The sequence below is a fragment of the Gracilinanus agilis genome, chromosome 6 (genome assembly GCF_016433145.1).
Source record: "Gracilinanus agilis isolate LMUSP501 chromosome 6, AgileGrace, whole genome shotgun sequence".
NCBI classification, from domain to species: Eukaryota; Metazoa; Chordata; class Mammalia; order Didelphimorphia; family Didelphidae; genus Gracilinanus; species Gracilinanus agilis.
In genome coordinates, this window is record NC_058135.1 from 30,833,420 (window position 1) to 30,851,741 (window position 18,322).

The 18,322-nt window shown below is 37.0% G+C and overlaps 1 protein-coding gene across 1 annotated transcript in view; it reads left to right on the top strand.

Moving 5' to 3' along the window:
- The first annotated feature begins 17,231 nt into the window (after positions 1-17,231).
- Positions 17,232-18,322, top strand: part of ANKRD17 (ankyrin repeat domain 17) — a 159,470-nt gene continuing 158,379 nt past the window's right edge. Inside the window, exons 1-4 of the mRNA XM_044681597.1 lie at positions 17,232-17,336; positions 17,666-17,728; positions 17,852-18,037; positions 18,150-18,296. Coding sequence (XP_044537532.1) covers positions 17,232-17,336; positions 17,666-17,728; positions 17,852-18,037; positions 18,150-18,296 — 501 coding nt within the window. The remainder of the gene's footprint in view (positions 17,337-17,665; positions 17,729-17,851; positions 18,038-18,149; positions 18,297-18,322) is intronic.

Genomic DNA, 18,322 nt, shown 5'->3' on the forward strand with positions numbered 1-18,322 from the left:
CCTGGACAAGTCACTTAATTTCTATCTGCCTCAGTTTCTTCAACTATAAAATGAGGATAATAGCACCTACTTTACCTTCCAGGGTTTCTGTGAAAAGCAACTGAGATATTGGTAAAGTGCTGAGCACAATGCCTTGGTAAAGGGGAATCTGCATCTGCCCATAGACTTCCACCAATGATTTTTACCTTTAATAGTCAGCCAGAGGACACAACTCAGAACAAAATCATTTTAATGAAATAGAACAGTAAGACAAACAGCAACAAGGCATTTCCCCCCAATTCCTGGGCTAGATTGTCCCACAAATTGTACCATACCCAGAGCACGTGCATGAGCAGGGCATTCTGGAGGGGAGAAGCAGAGCCTCTGGTATCAACTCTCAAGGTCAGCATTTGCCAGTCCTGCTCCTTGCTGTGCTCATCCTATCTACAGGACAGGTTTTAGATTCTCCACCAGATGAGACACATAGTTTCCATCCTCACTGCTCAACTAAGTATTTGCTACATAGTGTTCCAACAGATCCTGCTCTGGAGGCTGTTTCTTAGGCACACCTGGATTCTGTCCAGCTGTTACCTCCACTGCCCCCGGCTCCTAGCTCAGCTGAAATCCTTGGCAGCTAGGTGGCACCACAGTGGATAAAGGACTGGATCCAAGTCATCAAGATGGGTTCAAATACAGCCTCAGTTGCTTGCTAGCTGTGTGACTTTCAGCAAGGCATTCTCAGTTTATTCTTTTATAAAATGGGGGCAATGGTAGCACCTACCTCCTAGTATTTTTGTAAAGCTCTAATGAGATAATATTTATAAATATTTATAAAGCGCATAACTCACTGGATCATTTTTGTGGTTCAGTAATTTCAGTGGTGCCCAAAGCTTCATGACTCCATTTGGAGTTTTCTTGGTAAAGACATCGGAGTGGTTTGACATTTCCTTCATTTTACAGATGAGGAAGCAAAGACAAAAAAGGTTAAGTGACTCACTCAGAGTCACTCAATTAAGTGTCTAAAGCTGGATTTCTAAGTCTTTCTGACTCTAAGCTTGGCACTCTATCCACTGTGCCACCTATTTACCCTGCCTGGACCACAGTAGGCATTTTACAAATTCTCATCATATCGTCATCATCCATAGAGAAAAATGGATATTTTCAGATTTCTTTTGTTTTGTTTGTTTCCTTAAAGATCAGAAGCTTTTCTCAGTTCTTTGGGAAAAGACAGACTTCCTTGCTGGGAACCAGTTAAAAAGACTCATCTCAGGATTTTCCTTTCTTGTTCCTTCAGAGTTTTGGCTACTAAAGTCTCTTATCTCCACCATAAGAAATTTAGAGCCCCAGGCACCAAGTCCTTGAGGATAAAGATCGAGGTCTTCCCAGCTAGCCCAGAGATTTAGTTTTTTGTCTTGTTTAATTGTTTTAGACTTCTTTTTTCTAGTCTAAGGGCTTGGGAGTCCTTCAGAATTCCATATACTTCCCAAGGTTTTACCTCTGCTTGTTAGACCAGAGATGTCAAATAAGTGGCCCATGGGCTACATCTACTCTGGACCAAATTAAAATGGATTTGAGAGGGGGCAGCTAGGTAACTCAGTGAATGGAGAGCCAGGCCTACACATGGGAAGTTCTGGGATTGAATATGATCCCTAGCTGGGCAAGTCACTTAACCCCCATTACCTAGCCCTTACCACCAATAGAGAGTGTTGATTTGAAGACAAAAGTGGTGTTTTTTTTTATGTAATTGGGAAACATTTAACAAAATAAGTAAAAACACAGTAAAATATAATGTTAAAACACACTTCTAATTTAACATGTGCCATCAGGAATCCTTTTCTATGGTTTAGTGGCTTACTTATTTAACTTTGAAACCACTGGGCGAGACTGGAATCCCAGTAATTACCAACTATCAACAATTACCAAATCACTCTGGGATTCAGGGTTCCTCAGTTTTTCAAACCCTAAGTCTTTCATTCACCCATAAATATGAAAAGATGGAGAAAAAAGTTTAGAGACTATATAAGCTCAGAGGCAAGGTCCTTGTCTCTTCTTTTGTTCTTCAGTCATGTTCAGTCATAAGATACTTGAAGGGGTTTGCCATTTTCTTCTCCTGCTCGTTTTACAGATGAAATGGAGGCAAACAGAGCTAAGTAATTTTTTAAGGGTCCCACAGCTAGGAAGTATCTGAGGCTAGATTTGAACTTAAGAAAATGAGTTCAGGTCTGGCACTCTATCCACAGGGCCACCTAGCTGCCCATTCTCTTCTACTTGCCTAAAAAGTTACTGGTTTTTAATGAGGATCCATTCAGCTCAAAATCACAAATAGGGTTTGGGTACACTCTTATGTCTTCCTCTCAGTGAAAAATTTGCAATTCCTACTAACATGCAGAGTCCACTAAGATATTTTCAAACATGCATGTCTATGTGCAAATATTTCACATAGTTTACAAAGCTAAAACAGCTATTTGTTTACCATTAAAAATAAAATTAATTTGGTTATGTTTAATCCAAAGTGCATGTAGCTACCCAACATATGACATTCACCTTAGAATTACATGCCACTTCTTATAGCTAATATACCATGTACCATGCACTAGAATATATTTTCACATCAAAATACATCTTGGTTATATGGAATTATATCATATATAACAACTTATATACAGTAACCAATCTATAAGCCACATGGAGAAACAGAGCAAATGTGCATATAGAAAGAGTACATTTATAGCAGTACATACAAGAATATGTGACTAAGTAACATATATCAATGGTATATGAAAAATGGTGAATACTAGCATCCATATTAACACTACATTCACATCAAAGAAATTTAACATCAATAGCACCTAGCAAAGAGGAAAACATATCATAAGCATGTTATAGTCACATACAGAATACAAACTACAAACTATATTTGTTGTTGTTCAGTTGTTTTTCTATCATAGTACACTCTTCATGATCCTATTTAAGGTTTTCTTGGTAAAGATACTGCAGTGGCTTGTCATTTTCCTCTCCAGCCCTTTTTTACAGATGAGGAAATTGAGGCAAACAGGGTGAAGTGACTCGCCCAGGGTTACACAGCAAGCAAGTATTTGACAACCAAAATTGAACTCAGGAAGACGAGTCATCCTGACTTCAGGCTCAACTATCCACTGTACTACCACATACTATATACACTCCGTCAAACAAACTTGGTCTAGCCATTAAAAAAAAGTTCCTTTTTTTGTTTCAAAACATCATAATTGAGTTTGGTTAGAGGCTAAATTAGATTGGTAATTCTATGGTTCCCACTTCAGCTATCAGACTTACCGGCCCACAATTTTAATCCTAAACCTCTTGGTGGCTGAAACTAGTTATCATCTTATCTTGTGGGGTACCCTCTGTTATATAAAAGCTTCCACAATTAGGATTCTGGATGAAAAAAATTACCTCTAGGCTCAGCCTTCCCTCCAGTCTGAGCAGCGGCTCCTCCTAAAGTCAGATACATTTGGCTGTTATCCATACTATCCATTTTTCCTGAAGCATCATAAATTAGATTGGTCAATGACCAGAAAAATCAGTAGCACTTCTACCATGGTCTCCTAAGCAAAATACCCAGGGATGGTAAATAATTAACAGTTCACTCTCTAGGAAAGAAAACATATATACAACACACTTTAAAGTTGAATTTGCATTAATAACATTTTCTCCATTGCTTACTTAAATCCAGTCAACAAAACACTAAAATCAAATTCTGATTTGTATTTTCTCTATTTCCAAAATGTTGGAAATTTTGTTGCTGGTTCTCACAATCCAATATAAATGGGCTCCAACACATTGCATTTTATACTCAAACCCAAACCCATTCCACTCTCATCAAATCTTCTGATCTATCATGGTGCTCTGGCAATTTCTCTACAACAGGAGAATAGGCTCTGTGTCATTAATTTCCACCTGCTCACTCAAAAGTCCAACTAACAACTTGAGGTCATCCAATAGATGGCTGTGGCATATTATCATTGTAGGGTCTAAACCTCTCTAGAGCTATTTTGTAAATAGGCAAGTTGCCCAGTTTCTCAACTATTTGGTAGCTTTCCCTCACTCTGCTATCTTGAGGTTCCCCATATATTGGGATTTCTTGGCAGAACTCTTTCACGTTGCTAAAGGGTTTGACAACAAACTCAGGTATTCTAGCATTGCTGAGAGCTTCAGCCTCTAATAGCCAAGAGACTTAAGTTATGAATTTTTACATCTTATATATCTTCTGAAACTCCAAAGCACAAGTGATTAAGGCTAGGAAACATGGCTCTTGACCATACACTAAATATAGGAGAAAGTTGGAACCATCATTCTTGGTAGCATTTGGCAAATTTAACTCTACTGGGATTTCTGCCTGGGCCTCAAGGTCCCTAACATACTCAGAAGGGTAGAGTTGAAATACTCAAGCTGTGGATTTCCCTGAGAGTACTGTAGTTTTGACCCTTCTTTCTTCCTGAGAAGGCCACTGAAGGAATAAATTCATATACAATACGTACAAATGTGTGCACATAGGTCTGTACATATGTAAATTCATATATACCTACCTATACAAAGAAATGGAGTCAGAGAGTGTCAGAGAGGAGGCAGAAAGCGATAGAGACAGAGAGAGGGAGAGAGAGAAATCAAGGAGGGAAACGGGAAGGGAAGAGAGAAAGAGACACAGAGATAGAGAAAAAGGGAGAGACAAAGACAGAGACAAACACAGAGAAAGAGAGAGACAGAAACAGAGATCCAAAAGTCCTAGAATAGTTGTAGCTATTTAAGCTTTAAGTTGAATTAAGACTTTTGGGACATCCTATATGTTTGAAAATATTTACTTCTCTGTGAACATATATCTCCTTCATATTTCTCCACATGAGAGACAGCATGATGTAGTAAATGGAGAACTGATCCTAAGAGTTAAGAAAAACTGATTCCAAGCCATGACTTTCATACTTGCTAGTACTTTATCTTTTGGCATATCTTAATTTTTTACTGATCTAGATCAGTGATGGGCAAACTGGCCCGTGGGCCAGATGGGGCCCCCTGAAATGTTCTATCCAGCTGCCCAACATTATTGCTAATCTGATGAATACAATACAATGAAACTTTGAAAGAGTTGCCTTAGAAACAGACTGACAGATGAGCATTTCCTTTCCTTTGGCCCCCTCTTTAAAAAGTTTGCCCATCACTAATCTAGATAACTCACCAATTAATAATAATAATAATAGCTAGCATTATATATGTGCATATATATATACATATATATATATATATAGTGCTTTCAGGTTTGCAAAGCTATTTACATGCTATTTTATTCTATCCTTAAAAAAAGTTTTTTGTTTTTAGATTACTAACATTTGTAGATGAGTCCCACATGAAGAAAGGCTTCTTGTAACAAAGTAAAACAATTGAGTAAAATTAACAGCACAATGACCTCATTTGAAAGGACATGCAATATTCTGCATCTGTAACACTTCCTCTATCTCTATTTTAAAATTATCTCTATTTTAAAATTAAAAAACAAACAAAAATCTAACCTTTCTCCTTCCTACCTCCCACCTCACTGGAAAAACAAAGTTAAAAAACTAACTTCTTATAACAAATGTGCATGGTCAAACAAAATAAACTCCCCAATGTACACAAAAATATAGATATCGCAGTCCACACCCTAAATCCAAAATCTCCTTCTCATGGATGGCATGAGTCCTTAACCATCTCCTGGAATCATGGAAGGCCAATGTATTTTTACAGCTTTTAAAGTTGTCTCCACAATGTTGTTTTATCTAAGTTATTCTCCTGATTCTGTTTATTTTATTCTTTATTAGTTTATGAGAATCTTAAAAATTAGTCATTTTAATAATATTGATGCTATAAATTGTTCTTTTGGATCTGTTCACTACACCATGCATCAGTTCATAGAAGTCCCCTATATCTCTTTGAAATCATCCATTTCCTCATTTCTTATATAGCATAGCATTTCTAAATACCCAAATTAACAGAAGAAGATTTGAGAAGACCTGAGTTCAAACCTGACTTCAGGCACTTACTAGCTATGTGAGCCTAGGCAAGTCATTTAACCCTATTTGCCTCAATTTCCTTCTCTGTAAAATGAATTAGAGAAGGAAATGGCAAACTACTCCAATATCTTTACCAAGAAAACCCCAAATGGGGTCATGAAGAATTGGACACAACTGAAAAACAAGTACCCAACAACAACAGAGCAAGAAATAAAAGGTTTAAACAACATGATTTCATACGAAGAGATTTAGGCATAAATCAGTTCTGAAAGAAAAAAAAAAACAACTTCCATAACAGGTTAGGTTCTTATAACATCCTTTACTGAGCACAGTATAATAAATAATTATATTAAGTTAAGGACCACTGTGGGAGAGAAAGTATTAAAAATCAATTTGATGACCAAACAGCATTTGTACCAGGTATGCAGGGATGGATGGTTTAATATAAGAAAACTGTTAGCATAATTGATTATATCAACAAAAATGTAGCACAAATCATATGATTATACAGAAAAAACTTTTGACAAAACACAACACTAACTCCAATTAAAAACACTTGAAAACATAGATATAAGAATATGAATCATTTCCCAATTGATAAATGGTCAAAAGATATGAACGGATAGTTTTGGGATAAAGAAATAAAAGCTGTATAATAAGTATATGAAAAAATTCTCTAAATCATTATTGATTACAGAAATGCAAGTCAAAACAACTCTGAGTTATCATCTCACAGCTGTCAGATTGGTTAAAATGACAAAAGGACAAAATGAGAAATGCTGGGGGAAATGTGGAAAAATGGGAACATGGTGTTGGTGGAACTATGTATTGATCCAACCATTTTGGAAGGCAATATGAAATTATGCTCAAAGTTACAAAACTGCATACACCTTTTGATTCAGCAATACCTCTATTGGGTTTATTTCCTAAGGTTATCGAGGAAAATGGGGAAAAAAATTCTCTGTAAGTTGTGTCATATGATTGCACTGTAAGAAATGATGAACAGGGTTAATTTTGGAAAAACATTGAAAGGCCTACATGAAATTATGAAGAGTACAACGAGCAGAACCAAAAGAGCATTACATACAATAATGGAAATACTGTTTGAAGAATGATGTATATTCCTACCTCCAGAGAAAGAAGTGATGAAAAGAAACAAGACATAGTTTTATATATAAATTTATCTTTCTGTTAAATGATACCTTCTCTAATGGGGGGAGGGAGGGAGTTAACTGAGTATTTTAGTGTGACAAAAAAACAAATTAATTAATTAAAAAAAAAAAACAGGGACAGTTAGTTGACTTAGTAGATAGATAGTCAGGCCTCGAGATGGGAGATCCTGGGTTCAGATCTAGCCTCAGACACTTCCTAGATGTGTGACCCTGGGCAAGTCATTTAACCCCAATTGCCTGGTCCCTACCATTCTTTTGCTTTAGAATTGATCCTCAGCATCAGTTCTAAGATAGAAGATAATGGTTTAAAAAAAAGATATTGATAAAATTTATTCTGAAAAATGTTTATAAATCAGTTGGAGTCTAACTTATTCCTAAACAATTGGTAGGTCAAAGAATAAATAATAGAAATAATGGACAATTTCATTAAAGAAAATGACAACAATAAGACATAATTTTGGAGTATTTAGGAGAAAATCTCTCTCTCAAGACAATTTTATTAACAAAAAAAGAGAAAAATAGGTCGATGAAATAAGAATGCAACTAAAAATACTCAAAAACCAATAAAAGATTAAAATAAAAAACAATTGGACATGAAAATAGAAAACCTGATAATGAAAGATGAAATTAACAAAATTCAAAACAAAATTGAACTGATTAATGAAATTAATGAATAAAACTTTTCAAATATTAAGTAAAAGTAGTGCCTGATTTTTATAAAGAGAAAACAAACCAATTAAATCAATAGAGAAGAATGAAATTACGAGTATAAAAAATGAAAAAGGAGAATTCACAACAAATGAAGAAGAAATAAGGGATATTATTAAAATTTCTCTCCCTCATCTAGATGCCCCCAAATTCCAACAACTTAAATAAGATAAATGAATATTTACACAAATATAAAATGCCCAAATTAACTGAACAAGAAATAGAGAATTTAACCACTACCGTTTCATAGGAAGAAATTGAGTAAACCATCTATCAACTCCACATACAAAAATCCCTCCACAACAAGATAGATTCACAAGTGAATTCTATTAAACAATTAAAGAACAATTGATTCTAACATTAAGTAAAGTTCAGAATGTCAAAAGATTCTACTAAATTGCTTCTTTCACAAGAATTTCCATAAACCAGGGAGGAGTCAAAATAGAAAGAAAACTAGGATCTATATCCTTAATAGACATTCATACAAATAATCTAAATAAAAATATTAACGAAGAGGCTAAAAATAAATCACAAAGATCATGCACAATAATCAGGATTCATACCAGGAATACAGATCAACTGAATGTTTGAAAAAGTATAAATTTAATTAACCATATTAATCACAAAGTTACTTAATACTTACTTCTACATTAGGAGCTAGATGCTATTATTATTCCCATTTTAGAGATGAGGGAATTGAAGCTGATAGGTTAAGTGACTTGCCCAGGATCAACTAGGCAGTAAACATTTATTAAGCATCTACCAAATGCAGGTAATGGGCTAAGTACTGGAAACAGAAAGGCAAAGGACACAGCCCCTGATCCCTAGGTTGTCACAGTATAGTACAGGAGACTCCAATGCAAACTGTGTACAATTAGGATGCATACAAGAAAAATTGAAGATAATCAATTTAGAGAAGGAACTAATATTAAGGGAACTTAGAAAAAAGTCTGATTGCAGAAGGTGGGAGCTTAGCCTGAGAAAGAATTTAAACCTGGGGCTTCTGGACAGTGCAGAGAAGTTGGCAGCCCTCTACTGATATTGGGAGTTTGCTTAGCCTGGGAGTTCCCTTGGTAATGGAATCCCAGGTCCAGCCTTTATCCTATCCTCCCTCTAAATCTGTTTGTGATAACAGAACTGCTATGATCCAGACCTTTCTGATTTTGCTGAAATTTTTGAAGAGAATTCGAGAGATATTTGTGTATTTGTTTCAGTTTTCCTGGATAAAATCTCTGGTCTAGCATAGAAATAATTTCAAGGCAGCACGAAAGGTCTGTCAGGGTTAATCTTCAGTTGCTCCAATTAAGCAAAAACAAAAAACTCTCACACTTCCCTTAATATCCCTGCTTCTTCCTTTTCACATTTCATGGGAAATTGGCTGCCTCCTGACAGGCTCGTATTTTAATCTCTCATCCTGAAAGCCATTCTAATAGTAATAATAATAATAGCATTTATAGAACATCTACCATGTGCCAGATACTTTACAAATAATATCTCATTTAATCCTTAAAACAATCCTTGGAAGTAGGTATTATTAGCACCCTCGTTTTACAGATGAAGAAAGTGAGATTAAATGATTGACCCAAGGTCATATAAGTACTATCTTTGGTTGGATCAGGCCTTATCTGATTCCAGGCCCAGGCCTCTATCTACTGTCCCACCTAGTTGCCTCTGTAGCTATTTACATAGGAAGGGGTGATAATGACTAAAATGGCATTATTTAAAGGTGGCTTGGTGCTTTAGAATCAGGAAGATTTGAGTTAAAATCTCAGCCTCTGACACTAGCTGTGTGACCCTGGGCAAGTCACTTAACCTATATTTACCCCAGTTTCCTCAACTGCAAAGTAGGAGTCATAATAGCACCTACCTCCCAGGGTTGTTGTGATGATCAAAATGACATAATATTTGTAAGGCCCTTAGCACAGTGCCCAGGATATAGTAGGCTGGCTATTGGTATTATTTTAACTTGGATATTATAGCAAATATCAGGTAATGTTTGGTTTAGATGGGTAATCTCCACACCTTACAATTAGGTGTCAGAAAGAACTGTGTGAAGCTCCAGAGTTCATTATAGAGAAGGGGAAAAACATGGAAAGGAAGATTTCTGGAGTATTTGTTTTTTGTAAACCTAAGATAAAACACAGAACTCTCCCCAAAATTGATCTATGCATATACAACTTAATATCATTAATTTTTATCACGAAGTACATTGGGCAAAACATTATAGACAACTGAGGGAATGAGACTGACTAAGGAATAATTTTACTTTTTTTTGGCAACTTTTTAGTGAAGCTTGGCTGTGGTTTATTGCTGGGGGAAAGTAGGACATGAATCATTCACTTTTTCTGTCTTCTCTGGCCATTATTGTTTTTATATAAAAGAGGACAGATGGGTAGTTTTAAAAAAGTTTCCTTATCATAGAATGCTCAGCTCCTCCATTTGAGGAAGAAGAGTCCTGGGAACATTTACCTCATTCAGGGAATATGAGAAGGTTTATTGATATCTGAATTAAGGAACTGCAGAGACAGTCAAGGAGTACATAGTTAAAGTTCAGAAAAGAGGCCCAAGAGGAGTTCAAAGAGAAGCTCTGATGTTGGCCAAAAGCTGCTAAGTGGATAGAGTACAGCAGAGTGAAAGATTCAAATTTTTCTTTGATTAAATTACTAACTACATAGTGCAGTGGAAAAAGTACTTAGCTTGGAATCAAGAAGACAAGTTCAAATGCAGCTTTAGATACTTCTGGGAAAGTAACTTTATTTTTATTTTTTTTAATTTAGGGGCAGCTGGGTAGCTCAGTGGATTGAGAGCCAGGCCTAGAGACGGGAGGTCCTAGGTTCAAATCTGGCCTCAGACACTTCCCAGCTGTATGACCCTGGGCAAGTCACTTAACCTTCCCTCCCCCCACCCCCCCGTGCTCCCCCCATTGCCTAGCCAATAGGCCATACATAGTATTGACTCCAAGAAGGAAGGTAAGGATTAAAAAGATTATCATTATTTTATTCCAATAACAAATTTATACATAAGTTTTCTAAAGTTACATGATTTATGTTGTCTCCCTCCCCTCTTCCAACATCCTTCCCAGAGATGACAAGCAATTCCACTGGGTTATACATTTATTATTACTCAAAACATATTTCTGTTTTATTCATTTTTGTACGTGAATAATCTTATAAAACCAAAACCCCACATCATATACCCAAATAAACAAGTGATAAATCACATGTTTTCATCTGCATTTCTATTCCAATAATTCTTTCTCTAGATGTGGATAGCAGTTTTTTTCATAAGTCCCTCAGAATTGTCCTAGGTTGTTGTATTGCTGTTAGTAGCCAAGTCTATCACGTTTGATCATCTCACAATACTTTAGTTACTGTGTATAATGTTCTCCTGTTTCTTCTTATTTCACTCTGTATCAGCCCATGAAGGTCTTTCTAGCTCTTTTTGAAATCATCCTGTTCATCATTCCTTATAGCACAATACTATTCCATCACCATCAGATACCACAATTTGTTCAGCCATTCCCCAATTGAGGAACATCCCTTTAGTTTCCAGTTCTTTGGACAAGTCATTTTAATGCCTCCATTTCTTCATCTGTAAAATGGGGATAATAATAGCACATAGCTCCCAGATTGATGTTGAGAATCAAATGAGGTAGTAATTATAAAAAATACTTAGCACAATGCCTCATTGTTAGTTATGTGACTTTGAGTAAATCTCTTAAATCACTTTCAGATACAGATGTAAAATGAGAATGATATATAATAGCATTTATTTCACAGATCAAAGCAGATAATTTATATGAAGTGTTTTGTAAGTCTTAAAAGGCTCTATCATTATTGATCAGCATATATTACTTTCTGTAATTTTTTGTTTCTAGTCTCACTCTCCTGAAGTAATGCTTACAACTGCCCCACCAAGTTCTAGGGCTATCCTGAGAAGTTGGGAAGAGGAGTAGATAATATTTTATAACTGAAATTTAATCTGCTTTATTAACATTTTCCCCATCACTTTCTTAACTCTGGGCAATCAACAGAACAATACATCATGCCCTGATATGTAGAGTTTGCTGATTTCTCAGATATGAATGCCCACACTCTCAAAAGTTTGAATGAGCTAGCTCCAAACACATCTGGTTGTAGATATTCCTTCTTTAGTTCCATCAACACAGGACCTGTCTTCTAGTTGTGTTTTTTTGTACTGAGGTATCAATGATTAACATTCCAGTCTCATTAAAAACCATTTAACATATGAGCTTTTACAAAATGAGATTTTGAAGACATAGCAATATTGAAAGTACAAACACCCCCACCCACCCTGCCCCACTGCTCCCCTCAGCATTTTGGGAACATACTCTCTGTGATCATTAAGGTTTGGATTTAGCATAGTTTCAATATAACATTGGTGCCACCAAATTCATGTCTAAAGTAGCATCACTGCCTGGTAAGTCCTTTCCTCAGCTACTACTGGGCCAGGTCCTGAAGGTCACTGCTTTTGTTCCTTGAATCATTAATACTAGGCTGATTGCAAAACTCAGCAGAGATTCGGACTCCTCTGGGCTCAGACTCCTGAGGCTCATTTCTTCTGATACTCACAAAATCAGAGCCTATTGACTCATCTTTTTCACCTAAAATTAAAGAACAAACAAGGAGGCACAGAACTGAAGCCAGTTTTCATGAGATCCCATATCATCTACCCTTAGGAGATGGCCCAAATCTTCATTATATGGTGTGAGTGAAGGAGTCAAACCTAGAGATTCAGCTAAGACAGAGAAAGAAGGCAATGAAGGTCTTTAGAAGGTACTTAGAGTTTCATTTCTATCCTTGTTGACAATCAAAGAGGTGTCTGTTCCATGTGGTTAGCAGGCCAGAACCAGTTACAGGATGTCTATTCATGCTAGAAAGTCTCTTCAGAGTACTTTCATTACATGTCATGACTCTCCTGGAAGCAGGCTCCCCAGCTTCCTCCCTGAGGCAAGTAGAATTAGAGGCACGTTGTAGCTAAGCCAGTACCTATTATACTTTCTTCCATTTGAAAATCTTGCCATCCTAGCCAATTAATTGTGATGTGTTTTGAATACATCATCAATATCTCCAGTCCAGACATTCCAATGGAGCTCTGAGAAAGCATAAGTCATTCTGCCAACTGTTGTGAGGAGGATTACTTATTTAGGAGACCTAACAGGAAGGGCTAGAGAATTCCAAATGGAATGGGGAAGCAGGAAGTGTGCCTCTCTCTCTCTCTCCCTGAGATGGACTCCATGGTGGTTGGGATAAGTTGTAACTGACCATGGGAGACCTCAGAGGAAGTAGAGTTGTACCCTGATTCCCTGGGATCCTGAAGGAAGATTGACATCTACTTGTGGGAGATTTTGGTAGAGACTATTAATCCCAACCTGAGTTGCAAGTTAACTTCTCAAGCCCTTCCTGTTAAGTCTCCTAAATAATAACTAAGTAATCCTCCTCACAACACATCTATCACCTACCTCTCTGCCTCTATCAGGGGACATATAGCATTCTGTATCATTATTATTCTAGAATTGTGATTGATCATTGCATCAATCAGTTTAAGACTTTCAGAACTGTTTGTTTTACAACACTGACGTTTACAATACACAATATTCTCCTGGTTTTATTCTCTTAACTACAAGTCTTCCCAGGTCTCCTCATAATTTCATACAGTACAATATTATTTTGTTTTATTCATATACAAGCATTTGTCCAGACATTCTAGTAATTTGCTAGTACAAAAAGAGCTACTATATTTGGGGGAGCACACAGGACCTTTTTGATCTCTTAGTACTGGTATCTCTGTGTCAAGAGGTATGCAGAGCTTAGTAACTTTGGCAATGTAGATCCAAATTATTTTCCAGAATGGCTGGATCACTTCACAGCACTGGCAACAGTCGCAACAATGAACTTTGTCAATCCGATGGATTATTTTTAAAATATGGCTATTTTGATTTCTTCCTCTGAAAATTTCCTATTAATATCCTTTGCCCATTTATCATTTGGTGAATGACTTTTATTTCTGTAAATTTTAATTAGTTCCTTATATCTAATCTATATTATCTAATATCTAATAAATGAGACCTTTGTTAGAGAACCTTGTTGCAAAGAATTTTTTTCAAGTTGATCTTGTGATAACTGTATTTGGATTTATTTGCACGAAAATGTTTATATTTTACATAACATCCATGTGTATTTCCCTCCCTCCTATTGTTTTAATTTTTCTTCTCTTTGTACTTTACTCCCTCTTTATCTCAGGCTCCTTTCCTTTTAAAATCCACTTCAAGATCCTTTCTCTGAGCTTAGTGTTTGTTTTATTTATGATTAATCCCTCTCCGAAGCTACTGTCTTCCATTGTTCCTTTTTGTTTTGTACATGTTCCCAGTTCCCCATTAAGTTGAATATAGCTCCACCTCAAACTCTTATGTTCTATCCTGCTTTGGCCAGTTCAAGTAAGAGTGAAGTTCAAGTGATATCCATTCTTCCAACCCTTTCCTCATTTGTATAGACTTCTACTTGCAAACTCTATAATAGATAAGTTCCCTCCCCTTTCTTTCCTCATTTTCCTTAGTGTGTCCTTTTATCCTTCTCTTTCCTTTCTTTTTAAAAATCATCAAAACATGACAAAATCACTTTAAGCTTGCAGTCTTTGACTTTCTATAATTACTCTTACTGTCTTTAGGATTTTGTAGGATACTTGCAATATTTCTCCCTTTCCATTATAAAGAATATATATCTTTGGAGCAGCTAGGTGGCTCAGTGGATAGAGTCAGAGATGGGAGGTCTTGGGTTCAAATCTGCCCTGAGACATGTCCTAGCTGTGTGATCCTGGGCAAGTCACTTCACTCCTATTGCCTAGCCCTTACAACTCTTCAATACTGATTCCAAGACAGAAGATAAGGGTTATTTTTTTTTTTTTAAGAGTATATCCTATTTCCTTATTACTTATTCATGTTTACTTTTTTGTTTCTTTTGATTCTTGTATTTTTATTTCAAAGTTTCTACTCAGTTCTTTCTTTTCATTAAGAATGCTTGGAAGTCATATATTTTGTTGAAGATCCATTTCTTCCCCTATATGTAATTTTCTTGGTAAGTTATTCTTGATTTTAAACCTTTACCTTTTGCTGTTTAAAATATTGTATTCCATACTATCTTCTTCCTTGTTTTTTTGTTTTTGTTGTTGTTGAGTCATTTGTGTTCAACTCTTCATGACACCATTTGGAGTTTACTAGGCAAAGATGCTAGAATGGTTTTCCATTTTCTTCTCCAGCTCATTTTACAGTTGAGGAAACTGAGACAAAGTTACATGACTTGTCCAGAGTCATATATAGTTAGTAAATGATTGAAGTCACATTTGAACTCAGGAAGATGAGTCTTCCTGACTCCAGGTCTGGTACTCTATATATTGTGTTTAGTTGTCCCCTCTCATTGATCCTATTTATGTTTCCTTAGTACTTGAACACTTTCTTTTTGGCTGCTTACATTATTTTTTTCCTTTGCTTCAGAAGGTCTAGATTTTGGCTATAAAATTCCTGAAAGTTTTCATTTTGAGGATCTTTTTGGGAGATGACCATCTTACTCTTTCTGTTCTTACTTTGTTCTCTGGTTTTAATATGTTTGGGCAGTTTTCTTTCATTACTAGTTGAAACATAATATGTAGGCTCTTTTCTAAAAATCCTTTCTTTTAAGTGGCTTAATGATTCTTAAATTATGATTCTCTGATATTTTCCAGATTATTTTTATATGAAATACCTCATATTTTCTTCTATTTTTTCATATTCTTAACTTAGCTCTTTCTTGGTATCAGGGGAGCTGGTTTATATTGTTTCCTTCTAATCCACAATATTAGTTGTAAATAGGGTGTCTCATTTAATGCTATTGGCTTGTACTTTTATTGCTGTTAATGCTAACTATCATTTCCCTACTATTAGTCATCAGTGATTAACAACTCAGTTCTTTTTAACTACTTAACATCAATTAGCTTTTACAAAGAAATATTTACTTTTAATATTATTACAAGTAATTCCCCCCAAAACCTCAGGGACGAACTTTCTCCTGTATCATTCTTGGGAAAAAAATGGGTCAGGATTTAGGAATAGTTTCTATTGTGGACTGTTCCTACCAAGTTCACCTCCAAGTATAGCAACACTGGCAGGGTCTATACCTTTGGCTGGCTTCAGACTGTCCTCTTGCAGTACTATCTCTTATTGGGTGTGGTCAGAAAAGGGAGTCAAAAAAAGAATAGAATTTCACAAAGAACAAAATAGCTGAAGAGGAGGACTTCTAGATTAGTCTGCTAGTTTCTATCGAAAACACCCCAGTTTCAGCTACAAAGCTAATTAAAAAGGTTTATCCCAGCCTCTTGGTTAGCATACTAAAACTACTTTTCAAATATCTATGTGTCTTCCAAAATCTCTCCAAGGCACTACAATATTCCAGGTTCCTCACAGACCCTTCCCTATATATGCTATGTGCTATATGCATTCATATTTTTGCAAAACATCTTTGGTTGGGACAATTTAAGTATGCTACAACTAAAATGTTTAATTTTTATTGACTAGCAACATGGGAAAGATTTGTAGTGAAAGGGCAAGGGTTGAAAACCAAGGATCTCCCTTTACTAATGTCATCAATATGGGTAAATAATTTTACCTCTCAGGGTCTTAGTTTTCTCATTTTTGAAATGGGGTTGGAAGTTCCATCTAGTTCTAAAGCTATGATCTTGGAATTAGCTGTACTTATAAGACATGATATCCTGCTCATCCTAAATTACAATTCCAAGAAATATATACATAAAAAATAGTCTATAGGTAAAGGCTACACTGAAAGTAAAATCTGGAATCACCTGTTTATAGAAGTGTGTATTTTGTTGTTTTAAAATTTTTTAGTCAGATCTGAGATGTTATTGGTATAGGAACTCCCAATGAACTCAAGGCCGATTAGAAACTTAGCAAATATACAGGTTACTAAGAGGTTAAATGAGTCAATGAGAGTCTCATTGATGTAACCTTTTAGTGATCCCAGATGGGAGTTTGTTGTATGTCTATTTTGGTCCACTGATCTATTCTTATTCCATCCATTCTATTTCTTAGCTAGTACTAGATAATTTTGATAATGTTTGCTTTATAATCTGGTACTCCTAAATCACATTTCTTTATATATATTTTTCCTTTGGGAGGAAATAACTCTATATATAGAACATGAAAATTTTAAGTAGCTGCCAATTTTGTTCACTGAGTTATCCGGTTGCTATTTTACCAGAGACCAATTTTTTAAATAAACCCCAAACAAACAACTTTCTAGGGACTCCAGAGCAATCAGAATAGTTTCCAGGATTTATATTTATAATGACCAAGCATGGCCCTAGTGATGAGAAAATGCACCTGTCTTTCCCAGGGAAGTGGGGAGGCCAGGAGTGTAGACCATTTCAACACCCCGACTCGGCAGATGTGGTTAGTTTTGCTTAACTGTTTTTTCTTTCTTTCTTTTTCTAAATAGTGGAAGTCCAGTGGTGCAGGAGAGGAGGAAGGGTTACCTTCATTAATGAAAGTGAAAACAACAGCTCGGAGATAATGGAAAACAACTTTAAGTAATTGTTCTATCCAGTGCAGAAAAACCGGAAGTGGCCATAGTTTACAAGTCCCATTTTGCATGTGGGGAAACTGAGGTATATATGTGCATAATATTTCCTCTCTCTCACCTATAGTCTTTCTCCCTCTATCCAGCTACTTCTCTTTGTCATGTACCTATCCATTTACTTGTCTCTATCCTGTGTGTCTAGGCCGCGCTGGGTCACGTCACAGACCGAAGGCAGCTCCGCGGTCCGAGGGCCCTCAGCCTCGAAGTTCGTCGCCCAGGAGGGTTCCTGGGGGAGGAGGAGGGGTCCCCAGAACGAGCTTGGCCGTCCGTCTCTTCTTGCGGTGCTTCTGTCCTCTCAGGCTGCCAGTCTCGTGCAGGACCTGCTTAGACCCAGAGGGCCGTTTCTACGGCGGCCCTGGGTCGAGTTAAGAGAAACCTCGCGCTCGTTTCTTCCCTCAACCCCAACATTCCCGTCCTCATTCCACTCCCAAAAGAGATCGCTTCCGTGAGAACCAAACTTAAGGCCGGCGCGCGCAGCGTGCGGCGAGGCCTGATGACGTCAGTGGCGCTTCCGGTTGCGACTGCGCAATATTCGCTCCTCAGTGGTGAGGGAGGGAGCCAGAGAGGGAGGTAAGGGAATAGAAGCGGGGAGGGAAGGTAGGTGTGTGTGGGTGTATTTGAGGTAGTACGAAGAGGAAAGACACCCGAGGCAGCCTGGCCACCGGCTCGTGGGCAGCAGCCCCTTCCTCCAGCGCCGAGGAACGGAAGCCAAAGAGAGGCCCTCCCCTATCCGCCTGCCTCCGTCCTTCCGGCTGATTGGGGCCCGTCTCCCCGCTCGGCTCCCTCCCCCCGGGCCTCC